The 16511-nt window shown below is 42.1% G+C and overlaps 2 protein-coding genes across 3 annotated transcripts in view; both read left to right on the forward strand.

Annotated features, from left to right (window-relative positions):
• Positions 1 to 4065, forward strand: part of LOC310785817 (amyloid-beta A4 precursor protein-binding family A member 3) — a 27293-nt gene extending 23228 nt beyond the window's left edge. For both annotated transcript variants that reach the window (XM_083646970.1, XM_083646969.1), the window contains exons 10-12: positions 912 to 1031; positions 1465 to 1605; positions 3123 to 4065. In XM_083646970.1, coding sequence (XP_083503096.1) covers positions 912 to 1031; positions 1465 to 1605; positions 3123 to 3194 — 333 coding nt within the window. In that variant the 3' untranslated portion in view covers positions 3195 to 4065. The remainder of the gene's footprint in view (positions 1 to 911; positions 1032 to 1464; positions 1606 to 3122) is intronic.
• A 644-nt stretch (positions 4066 to 4709) lies between these two features.
• The window catches only part of abca7 (ATP-binding cassette, sub-family A (ABC1), member 7), a 61895-nt gene continuing 50093 nt past the window's right edge, over positions 4710 to 16511 (forward strand). Inside the window, exons 1-6 of the mRNA XM_083648163.1 lie at positions 4710 to 4751; positions 7793 to 7894; positions 8971 to 9064; positions 11287 to 11428; positions 12000 to 12124; positions 16109 to 16227. Coding sequence (XP_083504289.1) covers positions 7829 to 7894; positions 8971 to 9064; positions 11287 to 11428; positions 12000 to 12124; positions 16109 to 16227 — 546 coding nt within the window. The 5' untranslated portion in view covers positions 4710 to 4751; positions 7793 to 7828. The remainder of the gene's footprint in view (positions 4752 to 7792; positions 7895 to 8970; positions 9065 to 11286; positions 11429 to 11999; positions 12125 to 16108; positions 16228 to 16511) is intronic.

A 16511-nucleotide genomic window follows, 5' to 3' on the forward strand; every position in this document is an offset into this window, starting at 1 on the left:
CAAAATTAGCCAGGGTAGGGCGTTCCAGTGGCTCACTGAGTAGAGCGCGTACCATAAGGCCCAGTCCTTCCCCAGGAACCCGGGTTAGACCTTGGCCACACTGATCCGTGGTGTCTGTCCGTGTGCGTTCATTTCTCTGTTCACTTCCATTCATTTTCAATGACAGCTGTCCGACTGTCCGTGGAGCACTCAGAAGCGTACGTATCCAGAAAACTTGCATACGTTTTGATGGACAGAAAGTTGAAGAGGGATGAAATTTTTCTGGACGGACGTATCGGATGGTCGGATGGTCAGATAGTCACTGTCCGTTTAGCCAATCAGAGTCGAGGTCTCGAGAGGAGGCGTTCCGAGATTTGTTTCAACTTTTCAAAGAAGATGGCCGAGGCAGTGAACGAGGCTATAAGGGATTACCCAGCAAAATGAGTAAAATTGTGTGATTTCACTAGGATTTCAGTGACTAGAAGTTAGTCCAAGGGGAGAATGTAGTGCATATACTTATCTCCAGTTATCTGCACATGATCTACATTATATTATACTCGCGCTGTTCATGTCATTTGCATCGAGTCACATTTCCAAGGAGCTGCATGCAGGCTGCGCAGGCAGGCTCGCCGGCCGCGGAGCAGCCCCGGCGCTTTCGGCGAGGGGTTTGACGTAGACTCAGTTCTCATCGGACAGACATCTGTCCGTTCAATAATTCTGTCCATTTTCTGACGGATCAGTGTGGACAAGGCCTTAGAATCCAGCCCGTGGTCATTTGATGGATGTCCTCCCCTCACTCTCCCTCCCATACTTTCCTGGCTATCTCACTATGTCTAATAAAGCACGAGAATAAAAAAGGTCCAGGGTACCACCAGATGAACAGGATTACCTCTGTAGAACGAGCTAACCTCATTGTTTTGTCTCCATCCCAGGAGCTGAAAAGCCAACCCAGTGTGAAGCTCAGCATTGTCCACTGCCCTCCTGTTACCATGGCCATTATCAAGAGACCAGACCCAAAGTTCCAGCTGGGCTTCAGCGTGGAGGACGGCATTGTATGTCAACAGCTACTTCTTCTTCTTCTGCTCCTCCTCTGTTTACTTCTTGTCCATCTTCTCCTCAGAATGTCAATATGAAACATAAGTCAGGTTTGGGTAAAACATAATGCACGGCAGTAGTATGTAGTATGTTTAGAGGTTAAAAAAGGTTGCTGGTTTAAATCTCAGTCCAGCTCGAAAAATCTGAGAGCAAAATCTGGAGCAAGGCACTGGACCCCAACTGCTCCTGAAACTTACTACTGAAACTGTGCTGAAAAAGAGCACAAGTGCGCAGTCAACCTACCTTAGATAAATAAAGGTTTAAATAACATCAATAATCAAAACGTAAACGTAGCCGACTAATCCAACGCACACTACACAGATTCAGTTTGTGTTTGGAGAAAAATTGTAAGTTGTTTTTGGCTCTCTTTTATTTTCCATCTTTTCTTAGATCTGCAGCCTGATGCGGGGGGGCATAGCAGAGCGGGGAGGCATCCGGGTCGGACACCGCATCATCGAGATCAACGGGCAGAGCGTCGTCGCCACGCCGCACGACAAGATCATCCACATCCTGTCCAACGCCGTCGGGGAGGTGAGATAATGGAGGATCTGTGGGATTTAAAGGGATAGTTGAGATCTTTTTGATGTGGGGTAGTATGAGGTACTTGCCAATAGAGAGCCCCAGGAACGAGTCCGGAAATCATCGATGCTAACAGCCCTGGTTCTTCACAGTTTTCGCCTATGGGAGTTTTGAATGGGTTTTTGGCGCGATGCTTCTAATAATCTCTCTGAGCAACGCTGGCTTAATCAAACGCGAACCAGTGTTTAGTAATATCATGTTCACACACGAGGACCACTTTTATGAGTTTTGAAGCTTTTATGTGCCGTTAAAAGGGTGGCTAGCTAGCAAACGGCTAAATGAGACTACACTTTTGAGTCGATAGAGATATATACGTCAATAACGTCACCACTCAAAGGACGAACACGGAAATTCTCTTTCCCTCACCTGGTTCAGCCCCGTTCAGCCCGGGGTAATCAGTGCACACATCAACAACAGTCCAGGTTGAGTGCTGACGTGACGTGGAAGCCTATGCGACAGTGTGTAGTTCTGGATTAGCTTAGCTCGAGCTTTTTACTTCTAGGGCTCGCATTTACGCTACAAAACTCATGAAAGTGGTCCTCATGTGTGAAGATTATCCCGCTGAACCTTGGTTCGCGTTTGATTAAACTTGCGTTGCCCACAGACATTATTTGAAGCATCGCGCCAAAAACCCATTCAAAAATCCCATAGACAGAAACAGTGAAGAACCAGGAAGTTCGGGACTTCCGCATTCAGCCAGTGTACTAAATGCAGTGGAAGGCAGTCGGCGCGGTGCCATTTTGGACGGCCGTGTCGGGCAAATAGAGCTGTCTGCTGAGTGTGAACAGGGTCATGAGCAAAAACGTCAATAAAGAAAAGGAGAGAGAGAGAAATGCTTCCATAATGCTCACCTGGCATAACCCAAGGCTCCACAAGCCCTGAGATGCCAGGTTGACTTGAAAAGACATCATTTACAGCCTGTTTTTAGCTGAAATCTGTACAGTAGCAAGGTGCCCCAAGAAGTGGAGTGACAGCAAAGTGGTGCATGTGGCTACATTGAAGATTTCAGCTAAAACAGGGTGTAAATGAAGTCTTTTTTCAAGTCAGCTTGGCATCTCAGGGCTTGTGGAGACTTGGATTAAACCAGGTGAGCAGTATCTGTTTGTTTTTGTTTTTTTACATTTTTGCTCATCAGCAGACAGCTCTACTTGCCTGACACGGCGGCATTCTACTGCATGTAGTAAGTACACTGACTGTCGTCTGTCGACAGGTACCTCATACAACCCCAGATCAAAAAAATCTGAACTATACCACGTTTAAGGCTTGCTGAGAGTAAATATGAACTGTGTACAATACAGTGCCGAATTTTGCCCAGATAATATTGTCACAAAAATCCTCATCAAAATAATAACAATAAATTAGTCATTTTTCTTTTCTCTGTTTTTGCCAATTTTGGAGAATATTGAGAAATGTAATTTGAACACATTGTTGTTTTGACTGAATCTTGAATAACTGACTGTTCTGCGCAGATTCACTTGAAGACCATGCCGGCCTCGACATATCGCCTCCTAACAGGACAGGAGCAGCCAGTGTTTCTCTGAGAAGCGGTGACAAAGATGCTGCACAGTATTGAACATGAACTACGTGAACTTTTGCCAACCTCAAAACACATTATGCAATTTATTGTATCATATCTTAGGCTGCTGAATAAGCTTGTCTAGCAATATATTTTTTAAAGATGTACAGTACATTGGAATATTGTGATACCATTTTAAAATGACAGGGCAATACTAGATGGCAGTCAATCTATATTTATCAGATATTTAACAAAGCAGGCAGTAGTTGAGATGCAAAAAGAAAAGTAAAAGCTGGATATTTTTGACTACACTAATTCTTACATTTCTGGTGAGCAGCAATGCTTTTTTTTTTGTCTTCCATTCTGCTTCATTGCCAGTGTGCCTGAGCTGAGAGAAGTGAGACAAAACTATTTCAGAGGGATACCTTCTGCCATTTTGGACCTACAGTATACAGTAAATGACTAGTCTCATAAATACCTGACAAATCCCATTTAGACTCATTGTTGGCAGCCAACAGAGCTTGCTGTTTCAACCAACGGCGGACTCTGGACTCAATATTTTCTGTGGGTCCGAGTACTACAGGGATGGAAGAGACTATAGGTCAGAAAACATAATCCTTTAATTTTGTATCCTTTAAATCATGATAGTTGTCCATGTCTTTCATCATTCTGTGCTTCCAGCAAAAGTGTCTATCACACGTCACAGTATCACTGAATATGGTCTCAAGAGGGTTTTACTGCAGTGTTCTGGTTGCTTCCCTGTCTGTGCCTGAGAGAGAGAGAGAGAGAGAGAGAGAGAAAAATGTGTGCATGTGTGAGAGAGAGCGCTTATTATGCAGAACTAAAGGTAGACTGCCTTACTGTATTTGATAAAGAGAAATGTATATTTTAAGAATTTGCTGATTTGGATGTTCATTAAAATGATCTGTATGACATCTTGATGTTTTTATTTATTGGCAGTTGTTGAGTTGCTATTGCATGTACAAGTCTGCTATTCATTTATGAAACATCGTTAAATATCTCTGAAGGAATTGTGAAATGGTTGCGAATGCTGCTGAGTCAGAGCTATATTTGTATCATTAATTTAGGGTAGTCCAGTTTTATTGTTAGATTTATTATTACTAACAATGCCTCTGACATCACTGATGATGTCACAATTTATGACATCACTGCATCATCAGTGGGGCAAACAGCCCTTACTCAATTATATGTGTATGTATATAGATATAGATATAGATATAGATATAGATATATATTATATATTTTACATCATCTGTAGTACCGTAACCTTGTGTAACTCTACACAGAGCCGATAGAGATATGACAGTCAATACCTGTCCAATCAGGGTACCTTCTGTACCAAAACACAGACTATAACCAATCAGAGTCCGTACCGGCTTCTGTGACCCCTGCCCCTATCCTACTCTGGCCAATCAACGCCCCGCAATGGGCGGGACTTTGTTCAGATCACAAACACTGGTGCTGAAATGTAGCAAGCCCTTCAATGACAAGCTGCCTGCGCACTGCTGCTGCATCCGTACATGGAATCACACATAGGAAGATATTATCACCAATATTAAAGGTAAATAATACTTTATTTCAGTTTTTACCAGCCTTTTGAACTTGTTACATGATACTACTTATATCTTTGTAAACAGTAGTACTCGTCCATAGAATGGCAACATACTAGCATGACCGACAGTAGGAAATAAACGTTTCTCTTCCCTGTTGTAGCTTGATGTTAATCATGTTTGCGTTAGTTACGTATGTGTCAGAGTAGACGCTATCCCGTGGTTAACCCATTCTGTGTCATGTCTTGGCTTCTAGTGTTAACATTACACAACACTATACATTACACATTACATTTACAATAGCAGTGATGCCGTGCTGCAGGAGGCTTGTTCCTGATGCTTCTCTGAATACCTGCTGAAAACTCATTGCAGGTGTAGGCCTACACTCTGAAAGTAGCCAAACAACAGAGAATAAAAACAAGAATAAAGGTTAAAAAGTTATAAATATCTGTGTGGTTACAATTAGAAAGTGTATATATCCCATGTGTAAGGTGCTAGTTGTGCAGGTGAAACAACAGTCTATGTTGTTTCTCTCTTGAGAGCAAACTAAAGAACTAAACTAAACAGCAAATTAAAGATTGTAGATGTGTCAAGTCAAGTTTGTTGTATAGCCTTAAATCACAAGCATGTCTCAAAGTACTTTACAGAGAACGTCTGGCTAGAATCTTGAATAGTGACCAATTTTACATATTAATAGTAAATGTCTGTGTGCTGTCTGAGTTCCCATTTAGTTGATGGTCCCAGGCAGCTCAATTTAACCTGTTTGTCACAAAATCCCACAGGACACCTGGACTTGCTGGCACACAAGTGTGCCGCGGCACACCATTCCCACTGTTAGATAACTAAACATAATCAATCAACAAAATTGAACAAACATAAGACAAACAAAAAGTATGAGTATGCTATGCAAGAGTGGATTTTAGCCTAACCTATCCGGCATCCCGGCCTTAGATCCTAAATGCACATATTGGAAAAACTCCCAAGAAAATGCGGAAGAAACCTTGAGGGGGCGAGGCCAATAGGGATCTGTGTTGACATTTGCAAAGTCATACAAAATCTATGAATATCATGTGTGTGTGTGTGTGTGTGTGTGTGTGTGTGTGTGTGTGTGTGTGTGTGTGTGTGTGTGTGTGTGTGTGTGTGTGTGTGTGTGTGTGTGAGAGAGATCTGTTGAGGAAGCAGCATGGTGTGCAGGCCCAGAGAGCAGGAGTTAAGGCTGAAGTCACCAAGCTAAACCTGTTAGGATAAGGAGGATTTCAGGATGAAGCAGGAGATTGTCCGTCCTGGCTCTGAGCACATCACTAGTCTGTAATTCTGACATGAGAAAACCTTCAATCACACCAAATATAGAAACTGATCCTCACAGCCTGGTGAAGGGCTCATACAGGAGTTTTGAACTTTCTCCATGATATGCGTGTAAATGTTCTCTCTGTAGATGTTGTAGCATGAACGTGTCTGTCCTCTGCAGGGGAGAAAGGCATGTGCAGTTTCTTTTATGCTGTCCAATGAAGGCTAATTACAAGTTAGCACTGATATCATCATCATCATCATCAGTATATAAATGGGAGCTGGGGCTCTGTCTGTTTCTCTATTTCTCTGTCCCACTGTGATTGTCCCACTGTGATGTCATAAATCCTACTGTGACATCATCTGTGATGTCATAAATCCACTGACATCAGTGATATCATAAATCCCACTGTGACATCAGTGATGTCATAAATCCCACTGTGACATCATCAGTGATGTCATAATCCCTCATAAATCCCTCTGATGAAATCCCACTGTGACATCATCAGTGATGATGGTCTCATTGGCCACACAGCAGTCGAGCTGCGTGCAAGGCCGAGCTGTAGGACGGGTGAGCCCGCGTGGCGGGCGAGCCTAGGAATCGAACGCGCGAGATCCCTACTAACACCAAACTTTCCCTCAAGTAAAGGTACAGTCAAAACACTAACAAAATAAATGCCAACAAACTGATGCTACATGGAAGTCAAATTGTGTGTGTGTGTGTGTGTGTGTGTGTGTGTGTGTGTGTGTGTGCGTGTGTGTGTGTGTGTGTGTGTGTGTGTGTGTGTGTGTGTGTGTGTGTGTGTGTGTGTGTGTGCGCATGCGTGCGTGCATGTGTGGTTGTGTGTGCGTGTGGATATTGTAGTCTAATTGCAATATGAATTTGCAATTTTCATGTAGAAACTCAGTCCTCCTTGTCAGCCTAAATCACAATGTGGGGCTGCAAGAGAGGAGAGCCTCCCATCCCTGCTAATTGAAACTGATATGTGCTATTTAGCCAAATGTAATTCTGGTGTCACTGGTGGGAAGTCTCCTCCACAGTCCACACAGGAAGCGAGGAATCAAATGCTCTGTCCAGAGAAAACGGCACTCACCAACATTAGATATTTAATTTTGAAGCTCTCCAACAAATCCCATAATTAAGTTACAGGTTGGGTAATGGTGCATTGTCACCAGTGTTGGGGGTAACTCATTACAAAAGTAAAACATTACATGTAATATATTACTTTTAGCAGTAACTCAGTAATATAACTTATTACTTATAGGATTTCAGTAATATTATACCAGTTACTTTGTCGAGTAACTCAAGTTACAAATTGAGTTACATTTGATTAAATCAAAGCACATATTTCAAAAAGATACAATAATTTCCTAATCAAACTGTGTGTTTTTATGCAAATAACCACTATAGATGACAATAACAAAGGAAAATAATAACATTTAGAATTTTGGACTGTTTACACTGATTTCAAGGTGGTTGAAATTATTTTTCGGGATGGTTCCGGGGCGGCGATGTCATTCTGCTGCTGCTGTTGTTTTGGTAAAAGTAATGCAAAAGTAGTGTAATAAGTAACGAGTTACTCTACACAGAGTGTAATATTGTAAAGTAACTTATTACTTTAAAATGAAAGTAACTAGTAATATGTAGTATATTACATTTAGAAAGTAACTTGCCCAACACTGATTGTCACAAATTCACAAGTTACAATGTGAGATCCTAATCTGTGTCCTCTCCTCTCCATGCTGGCTGTGTTCTGCTCTGCAGTGCTGCAGCATGGCCAGGTAGCTGCTGCTCAGAGCGATGGGCTTCTCCAGACAGCTGCTCCTCCTGCTGTGGAAGAACATCACGTACCGCAGGAGGAACAAGGTACCAACACTCACACACAACACAACACAACACAACACAACACAACACAACACAACACAACTGAATAGAATACTTTTTTTACTGAATAGAATACTTGCAGTAAGCAGAAAACATGACAAACACAATATAATACAGTACACAATACGCACAGAGGGGCAATAAGTCAGATCTTACCTGCCCCATAGCATAAAATAACCAGTGTTGGGAGTAACAAGTTACTATGTAACGCATTACTGTAATTCCATTACTTTTTGCAGTAACTAATAATCTGATTACTTTTTGAGAGCGGTAACTTGTTTATTTTTATTATTATTTTTGATTTTTTTTTTGCACATAGTAAAATCAAGAACAAACAAAAGGATACAAATGGATGAAAAGATTGTTCAGGTGCGGAGGCAGAAACACATAACTAATAACTGTAACTAATTACTAATTTTCAGTCACTTGCCCAATACTGCATATCTGTTGTGTTTGATTGTTCCATTACTTACTTTTCATCATAGTGGCCGATAATGGGTACAATAGCAGATCAAATTTGACAGTTGTCTTGTCCCACACTGTGCCACAGCAACAAAAAAATAATTATGTGCATTAATGAGGGAAATGAAGCAACATCAACAAAATTAATAAATAAAGTAAATATTAGTAATACATTTTATGATGCAGTAATTTGTAAAGTAATTCAATTACTTTTTGAGAGAAGTAACTAGTAGTAACTAACTAATTACTAATTTTCAGTAACTTGCCCAACACTGAAAATAACCACAATATATCTGCAGGGGTTGATAGTGTTGATGATCATTTATCAATGCCAATTACTCAGTGATTACTAGATTATGAGATTTCTGCCTTTCAAAACTCACTTTCCGGCACAAACTCTGGTTTCGGACGACAACTCCTCACTGGAGTTTCAAGATGCTCAACAGGGAAGTCTGAGACAACTGGATCCTCCTTTGTAGGAAGAGATAGGCTTTATCAATGCTGACTCCCACTGGTTGCCTACATACATTCATGACTATTATAGATACGTTCATGGTAAGAGATCCAGTGTATGTCATGTGTTTCCTCTCCTGCAGATCCAGCTGGTCATCGAGCTCCTCTGGCCGCTCTTCCTCTTCGTCATCCTCATCTCGGTCCGTCACTCTCACCCTCCCTACAAACAGAGCCAATGTGAGTCACGTTACGCGATGTGTGCATTTTCCATAAATCCTACTATACCTCCACTGCAAATAACCCCCTGCACACACACACACACACACACACACACACACACACACAGGCACGCACGCACGCACGCACGCACGCACGCACGCACGCACACACACACACACACACACACACACACACACACACACACACACACACACACCACTGCCAGCAGGTCAAAGCTGATTAGCTGATGAGTGTGATCCTGTCCCACGCACAGTTAATTGATCTGGCCTGTTGTGTTGTTGACCTTCTCTGACAGGCCAGTGGGCCTGCCCTCTGTGGCTGTTGTGTTGTTGACCTTCTCTGACAGGCCAGTGGGCCTGCCCTCTGTGGCCTGTTGTGTTGTTGACCTTCTCTGACAGGCCAGTGGGCCTGCCCTCTGTGGCCTGTTGTGTTGTTGACCTTCTCTGACAGGCCAGTGGGCCTGCCCTCTGTGGCTGTTGTGTTGTTGACCTTCTCTGACAGGCCAGTGGGCCTGCCCTCTGTGGCCTGTTGTGTTGTTGACCTTCTCTGACAGGCCAGTGGGCCTGCCCTCTGTGGCTGTTGTGTTGTTGACCTTCTCTGACAGGCCAGTGGGCCTGCCCTCTGTGGCTGTTGTGTTGTTGACCTTCTCTGACAGGCCAGTGGGCCTGCCCTCTGTGGCTGTTGTGTTGTTGACCTTCTCTGACAGGCCAGTGGGCCTGCCCTCTGTGGCTGTTGTGTTGTTGACCTTCTCTGACAGGCCAGTGGGCCTGCCCTCTGTGGCTGTTGTGTTGTTGACCTTCTCTGACAGGCCAGTGGGCCTGCCCTCTGTGGCTGTTGTGTTGTTGACCTTCTCTGACAGGCCAGTGGGCCTGCCCTCTGTGGCTGGGTGCCAACAACATGACATGACATAACGCATAGCATAGCTTAACCTAGCAGAACATAACATACAATAACATATAGCTTAACATAGCAGAAGTAGCTAAACAAGTTAAGCACACAGTAGCCGAACATAGCACAACATACAATAACATAACATTGCATGGTGCAACATAGCATAAGACAGGGCAAGTTTATTTGTATAGCACATTTTATACACAGAGGCAATTTAAAGTGATTTACATAAAATACTGAGGTACTACAGGGGGGCGCACAATTTTTTGTCAATAGTTTGTGAAAATGTATTTTAGACGAAAATAATAATATTGAGTAAACTCCAAAGCATTAATAGGTAATAATAAGCTACATTTGATCAAAATGATTTACAAAGCGAATCTGATAAAGCAATATGTGAAACGCGTTGTTTACTCCTTGCTTTTTTAATGTAATCTATTAATAAAAAGAAGTGTCAATGCTGATATCCTGGTGTGCGCTGGATTATAAATGTTATTATAGGCCATGCTTAAAATGCAACACAAGTTTACTTTATTCTTAATTGTAGGGGGTCCTCTGTTTCTCTATCAACCAAGGGGTCCTTAAGTTGAAAAAGTTTAAATGCGCCTGCTCTAAAGACGCCGGCTCTAAAGGAAACAGAATCAAGTGGCGTTGCTTCTTGGTATTTCCAGTCGCACGTTTATGAATGAATCCATCTGTGTATTTTCTCAAATATAATCATATATTCCTGTCCAATGCGCACTTTGCCTCAATCCTGCCCTCAATTTGGATTAGAGTAGTACTGTATATCCGACCTCACTGCGCTGCTGCAGATGTGGCTAGTATTGTCAAAATATAAACAGCATAACATAACAGCATGTATGAGATGGTTCACTTGTAACTGTAACGTCATAAAAAGCCATGCTCTGCTTGGTATGTTCAGTGTGTTTGAATGTAAGCAAGGAAACGTAAGAAAAAATGTGACGTTTTGGGCTACCGTTAGCCGTGACATTCTCTCCTATATAAAGAGAGAAATTGAGAACGTCAATTTCTGTCTTCCGGTCGTCTTGGTGTCCCTGAGGTCTCAGTCCTCTTGTCTCAGGGACAGCTCACATCACTCCAAGCTTGACCTTACAGTTTGAGGTCAGTTGTACAAAGTTAGCTCTTGTTCACATAACACCGATCTGGGCTGTGAGGATTACTGTTCCTATCAGTCCAATCCCAGCAGACTGTGTTTCAGGTCGCTCTCACAATCTTCTCATTGTTTGGTACCATATCTCTGGCTTCATCTCTCAGTAAAACCCACAATAGTTTGGCCTCTTCTGTTTCCCTCCTTTTCTCCGTTGCAGGTCACTTTCCAAACAAAGCCCTCCCGTCGGCGGGCACCTTGCCCTGGATCCAGGGCATCGTCTGCAACATCAACAACCCCTGCTTCCACCGGCCCACGCCCGGGGAGACGCCGGGGCAAGTGGGCAACTTCGACGACTCCATGTAGGTGGACTGGAGACATGGTGGATGATATTAGGATCGCGGCCTGTAGATGGAGGGACACTGCACTCAGCCCAGAAAATCTTTCGGAAGTATTACGGAAACAAAATGACAGCAAGGCAGTATTGCATTTAATTTCATTTCTATTTATTTTGGAGCAGGTTGCTGCATAAATTTGGATATGAATGAAGAAAAACAGATTTTCTTGAAACTGCTATAACTCCCGAAGAACTACAGATTTCCTATTAGTACCGCCCAAATATTTTGCAAAATAATGCATTAATTAGCTTGATTAACGACCTCATTAGTATGAGTGGTTATGTTTAATATGGTGATCATGGCGGGACATTAGGGAGCCCAATTGCTTCTTGTTAAATAAAATGATGCGATTGGATCATTTTTTTAAACAAGCAGAACCTTCCTCTTCCATAGCCTGTCTCACACTCATTTATTTACTAGATTATCTGTAGGAAATTCTCTTGTCTCCTTGTTTGTTAGAAGTGCTTTAGAGCTGCATGTGACTTGACTGAAAGTAAGGCAGTAAGGACTCCTCTCTCTCGTCCTCTCCCTGCAGACTGTCCCGTCTGTTTGTGGACGCCCAGACTCTCCTGTCCTACGGAGGGAACCGCAGCTTCTCCGGCTTCCAGGATCTGCTGCAGAACATCCAGCGGCTGGGAGAGAGACCTGCCGCATGGCCAAGTACTGCTACCCGTTTGATCTCCTCTAGCACTGTGTTACCATGCCTTAACGCTTGATATGCTCACCTCACCATATGATTTGATACGCCATGTGGGGCTCATGATTCAATAGAACCATGATACCATGTGACAAATAAAGGTTCAGTGACAGCAAAGTCTGACAGAATTATGTGCAGAATGCTGTTTATTTCTGAGTCACACATCTTTCTAGTTGATATTAAGTTGCTATTAACGACACATTACGCTGTATTTTGCGCATACAAACGCCGTAGCAACATGTCCACAGATAGAGGTTAGACAATCACAGTACTGTGTGTACAACTGATTTATTTAGACACAAATAAGACAGAAGTGCTAATAAACAGTATATTACTACAGCTTTTACTGCTGTTGCTGCGGGAGCTGCCATCTTGGATTTTGAAGTCGGTTTGGTGAGGTAGGAAATCCCTAGTTCCCAGTGCAAATGGAAAGCGGCACAAGTCTCTTAAGTCTTTAAAGACACAAGACCAACATTGATTTTACGTTCATTTGGCTTAGGTGGTGCCCAAAATGGCTTTGGTGCTGCTTCCCTACATTATAATGCTTAGGTCTGTAGGGAAAACCCTTGCTATAACGCTTGGTATACCGTATATATACAGTCTATTTTGGTCATCCACAAAGAACAGACTGGATTGTAAAATGTCAAGGTATTTCTGGAGGGTTGCTTTCCGGAAATCAAGATAAATGATGTATACAGAGAAACCCAATAGAGCCTCCTGTCAGTTGTAGTTGGGGTTAAAGGCGGTCATGTCTAGGGTAGAGCAGGAGAAGAGCAGACGACAGCAGGGCTATTTCATGATGAATTAATTTCTCAAATGTCACAACACTCATGTAAGCAAGACGGCCCTGTCACGTTACAGAGGAGACAGAAAAAATATGTTTATCCATGTATGACTGCCATAATTGGCCGACATTCGAATGTGCTAAATGATGTATACTCTCTTTGTACAGGAAGTCAAACTAGAGCTGTGACATCGAGTTAGGGTTCAACAGATATGGGTTTTGGAAGGCTGATACAAACACAGATCCTTTTAGATTGAAGTTAAGCAACAGCTGATATTTTGTGCTAATATTGAATTACCTGAAATTTGACGAGTGTTCACTGTTTCCTCCAGAGTTTTCTTCTGATCAGGGTGGACAATCCTCTGAAACAGCATTCAGACCACCATGGGACACTCAAATTCTCCACTGAAATTCTCTTAGTTCATGAATTAAATGATCAAAAACATGAATGAACAATTAAATAAATGTACAAAAGTGCTGAAAATGTACAAAGAAAATTGGTTTTTCTAAGTCTGTAGCTGAGGCCAGCCAGGGAGGAGGACAGGACTGACCTATCTGATGTTTATTAAATGGATAGTTCTGCTTTTTGGAACCCTAGCCCTATTTGCTACTTACTAATGTTGATAGCAAATAGAACTAGGGTTCCAAAAATCAGAACTATCCCTTTAAAGACCAATATCTTCTGTATCTATCTATCTAACATAACTTTGGATTATTCACAAATTGAACCTAAATGACACTAATACATGTTGAAAGTAAGATTCCTCATCGACTCACGACATAATTGATATTTTTACTAGGGATGGGCATCGAATTTCGAATTTTCGAATAATCGTTGTTATTATCAAGGTCGACTTTTATTATTGAAATTCGAAATTCGATTTTTTTTTTTTTTTTTTTTTTTTTTTTTTTTTTTTTGAGTGAAATGTTGCATTGTCTCCCCTGATTCTAAGTATAGTCAAATCGCTTGGTTTGAGCAAGTAAAACAATTTTTATAAGCATTTTAAGCAAGGTTTATGGAAAAATGAATGGCGGATGAAATCCCATGAAGAGGGAGAGGGGGTGACTTTGGCACCCCTTTGGCACTCAGACCTGAGCCTACTAAATATTTAATGAACCACTCATGATTGTCAAAACTGTTTTTTATTTTCGAAAATGTCAATGTAAAAAAAAAAAAAATGTAAAAAAAAAAAAAATTACATTTTTTTTTTTTTTTACATTTTTTATTTTATTTTTGAAATTCGAATTAAATTCGAATTTGGCCAGCGAATTTCGAATAGTGTTTTTGCTAGAAATGCCCATCCCTAATTTTTACAACTACACTTCTTCTTCCTTTAATTTGAGAAAGAAGCCTTCAAAGAAAAAACTGTCAAGGATCAAGACAACATGCAAGTACCGTAGTTTTGTGCACTTTTGCCAGACTTCTCAGAACAGAAGAGGAGAGTTAGCGGTCAGCAGATCATCTTTGTGAACCATTTAAAACAGCAGTGGGCTGTAAGGAGTGGAGTGACGGCTCCCTGTAGCCGTTCACAGTTGAACAAGCAGCAGACAGGCTGTTTGCTCGGCTTTGTCTGGCCGGGCTGAGGCAGATTGAGTTACATGACGACCCACAAACTCATGGATGAATGGAAGCAGGTCTTCAGTGCTTTCTGTCCCGGCAGACAGGTGGGGACTCCAAACTGAGCTGCACATCCTGTAAAGAAGTGGTTTTCAAAGCACCCATGTTTTTCTATTTCCTATTGCTCTAAATACTTTTTCTAAATGCTTTCTAAATGCTCACTCTGGTGACCCAAAGTGACAGTAAAGAGGTAACACCAATATTATAATATAATAATATAGTGCAAAATGCATGTATTATCAAAACAATTGCACGAACAGGGTTCCCCACAATTGCATTTACATTCTAAATCTTTTCCATAACTTGTCATGCTATGACAAGTTATGAAAGTTATTGAAAATGTATTTTACTAGGCATCTCGCTCGCTCGATGCCTAGGCTCGGCTGCTGTGTGGCCTCGCCCGTAGCTCGGCCTCGCCTGCCCTATTGGCACGCGCGGGTGTGTGTGTGTGTGTGTGTGTGTTGCTCAGTAAATGTTATTGCATCAGTGATGCCACAATGCCTCCTTGTGTGTGTGTGTGTGTGTGTGTGTGTGTGTGTGTTTGTTTCTCACTAAATCTTATTGCATCAGTGATGTCACAATGCTTCCGTGTGTGTGTGTGTCGTGACATCACTGATCAGTCTTGTCACAATGCCTCCGTGTGTGTGTGTGTGCGCGCGCACGCATGTGTGTGCGCCCTTATGACAACACTTTTTACATCATCACTGATGACATCACTGGTGACATCACATCATTAGCTAATTAGCCTAATTAGAAAATCCGGCTCCGCACAGGTGCCCTTTACACACCCTGAAGGTTTCGGCCCGATCGCATGTAAAACGGCATAGCTGTGGCCGAACACAGAACAACAAACAAACAAACAAAGTCCACATACTTAATTTTATAATATAGATTGTAGAAAAAACATTGAAGAATATGTTCCTTTTATTAAAGCAGCACATTTTGGGCTTTTTAAAGTGCAAAAGCTAATAGAAAGAAAATAGTGAATACAGATATCTTGGGTAGTTACTTTCTGCCTAAGGGAAATATTTCATCCACACTAATACAGTCCCAATCATCGATTACATTTTGCTTTACTGGTCAACATTTTGCATGATGACATAACGCTGCCTGAAACTGTCTGCTTACATAGATGGGCTTGGCATTGACATTAACGAAAGAAGGTCGTCTAAATAACAAATAAAGTGTCTGGTAGAGCAGACTGACTTACACCAGGCAGACAAAATGTATGTGCACGAGTAGGTATGCAATAAGGAAACTGTCAGGAATGTACGTATAAGATGTGAGTATCTCAACATCACTTCAGAATAACTATAGAGAGTTTAAGCCTGTCTGCTCTCAATGTTAGCTTTTATCCTTTTGGGGCATTTTACTTGCAGTACTTGGCTGGCTGTTTTATCTGTGTCTTACTCGACTGTATTTGATGTGTGTATTTGATGTGTGTATTTCCTCTGCAGATCTGCCTGTAGGAGAATACCTTGTTTTATCTGTGTCTTACTCGACTGTATTTGATGTGTGTATTTGATGTGTGTATTTCCTCTGCAGATCTGCCTGTAGGAGAATACCTCAGAGCCAATGAGACGTTCTCCACCTTCCTACTGACCAATGGCAGCCTGCCGCCTGAGACTGTGGACCAGCTGCTGAAGGCCCGTCTCAATTTCCAGGTGAGGAGTGGTCCTCAAACATCTAATACAGACGCTCCCTGTAGATTCAACAGGTGAGGAGTGGTCCTCAAACATCTAATACAGACGCTCCCTGTAGATTCAACAGGTGAGGAGTGGTCCTCAAACATCTAATACAGACGCTCCCTGTAGATTCAACAGGTGAGGAGTGGTCCTCAAACATCTAATACAGACGCTCCCTGTAGATTCAACAGGTGAGGAGTGGTCCTCAAACATCTAATACAGACGCTCCCTGTAGATTCAACAGGTGAGGAGTGGTCCTCAAA

The sequence above is a fragment of the Poromitra crassiceps genome, assembly GCF_964638095.1.
Source record: "Poromitra crassiceps genome assembly, chromosome: 12".
In the NCBI taxonomy this organism is placed as follows: domain Eukaryota; kingdom Metazoa; phylum Chordata; class Actinopteri; order Beryciformes; family Melamphaidae; genus Poromitra; species Poromitra crassiceps.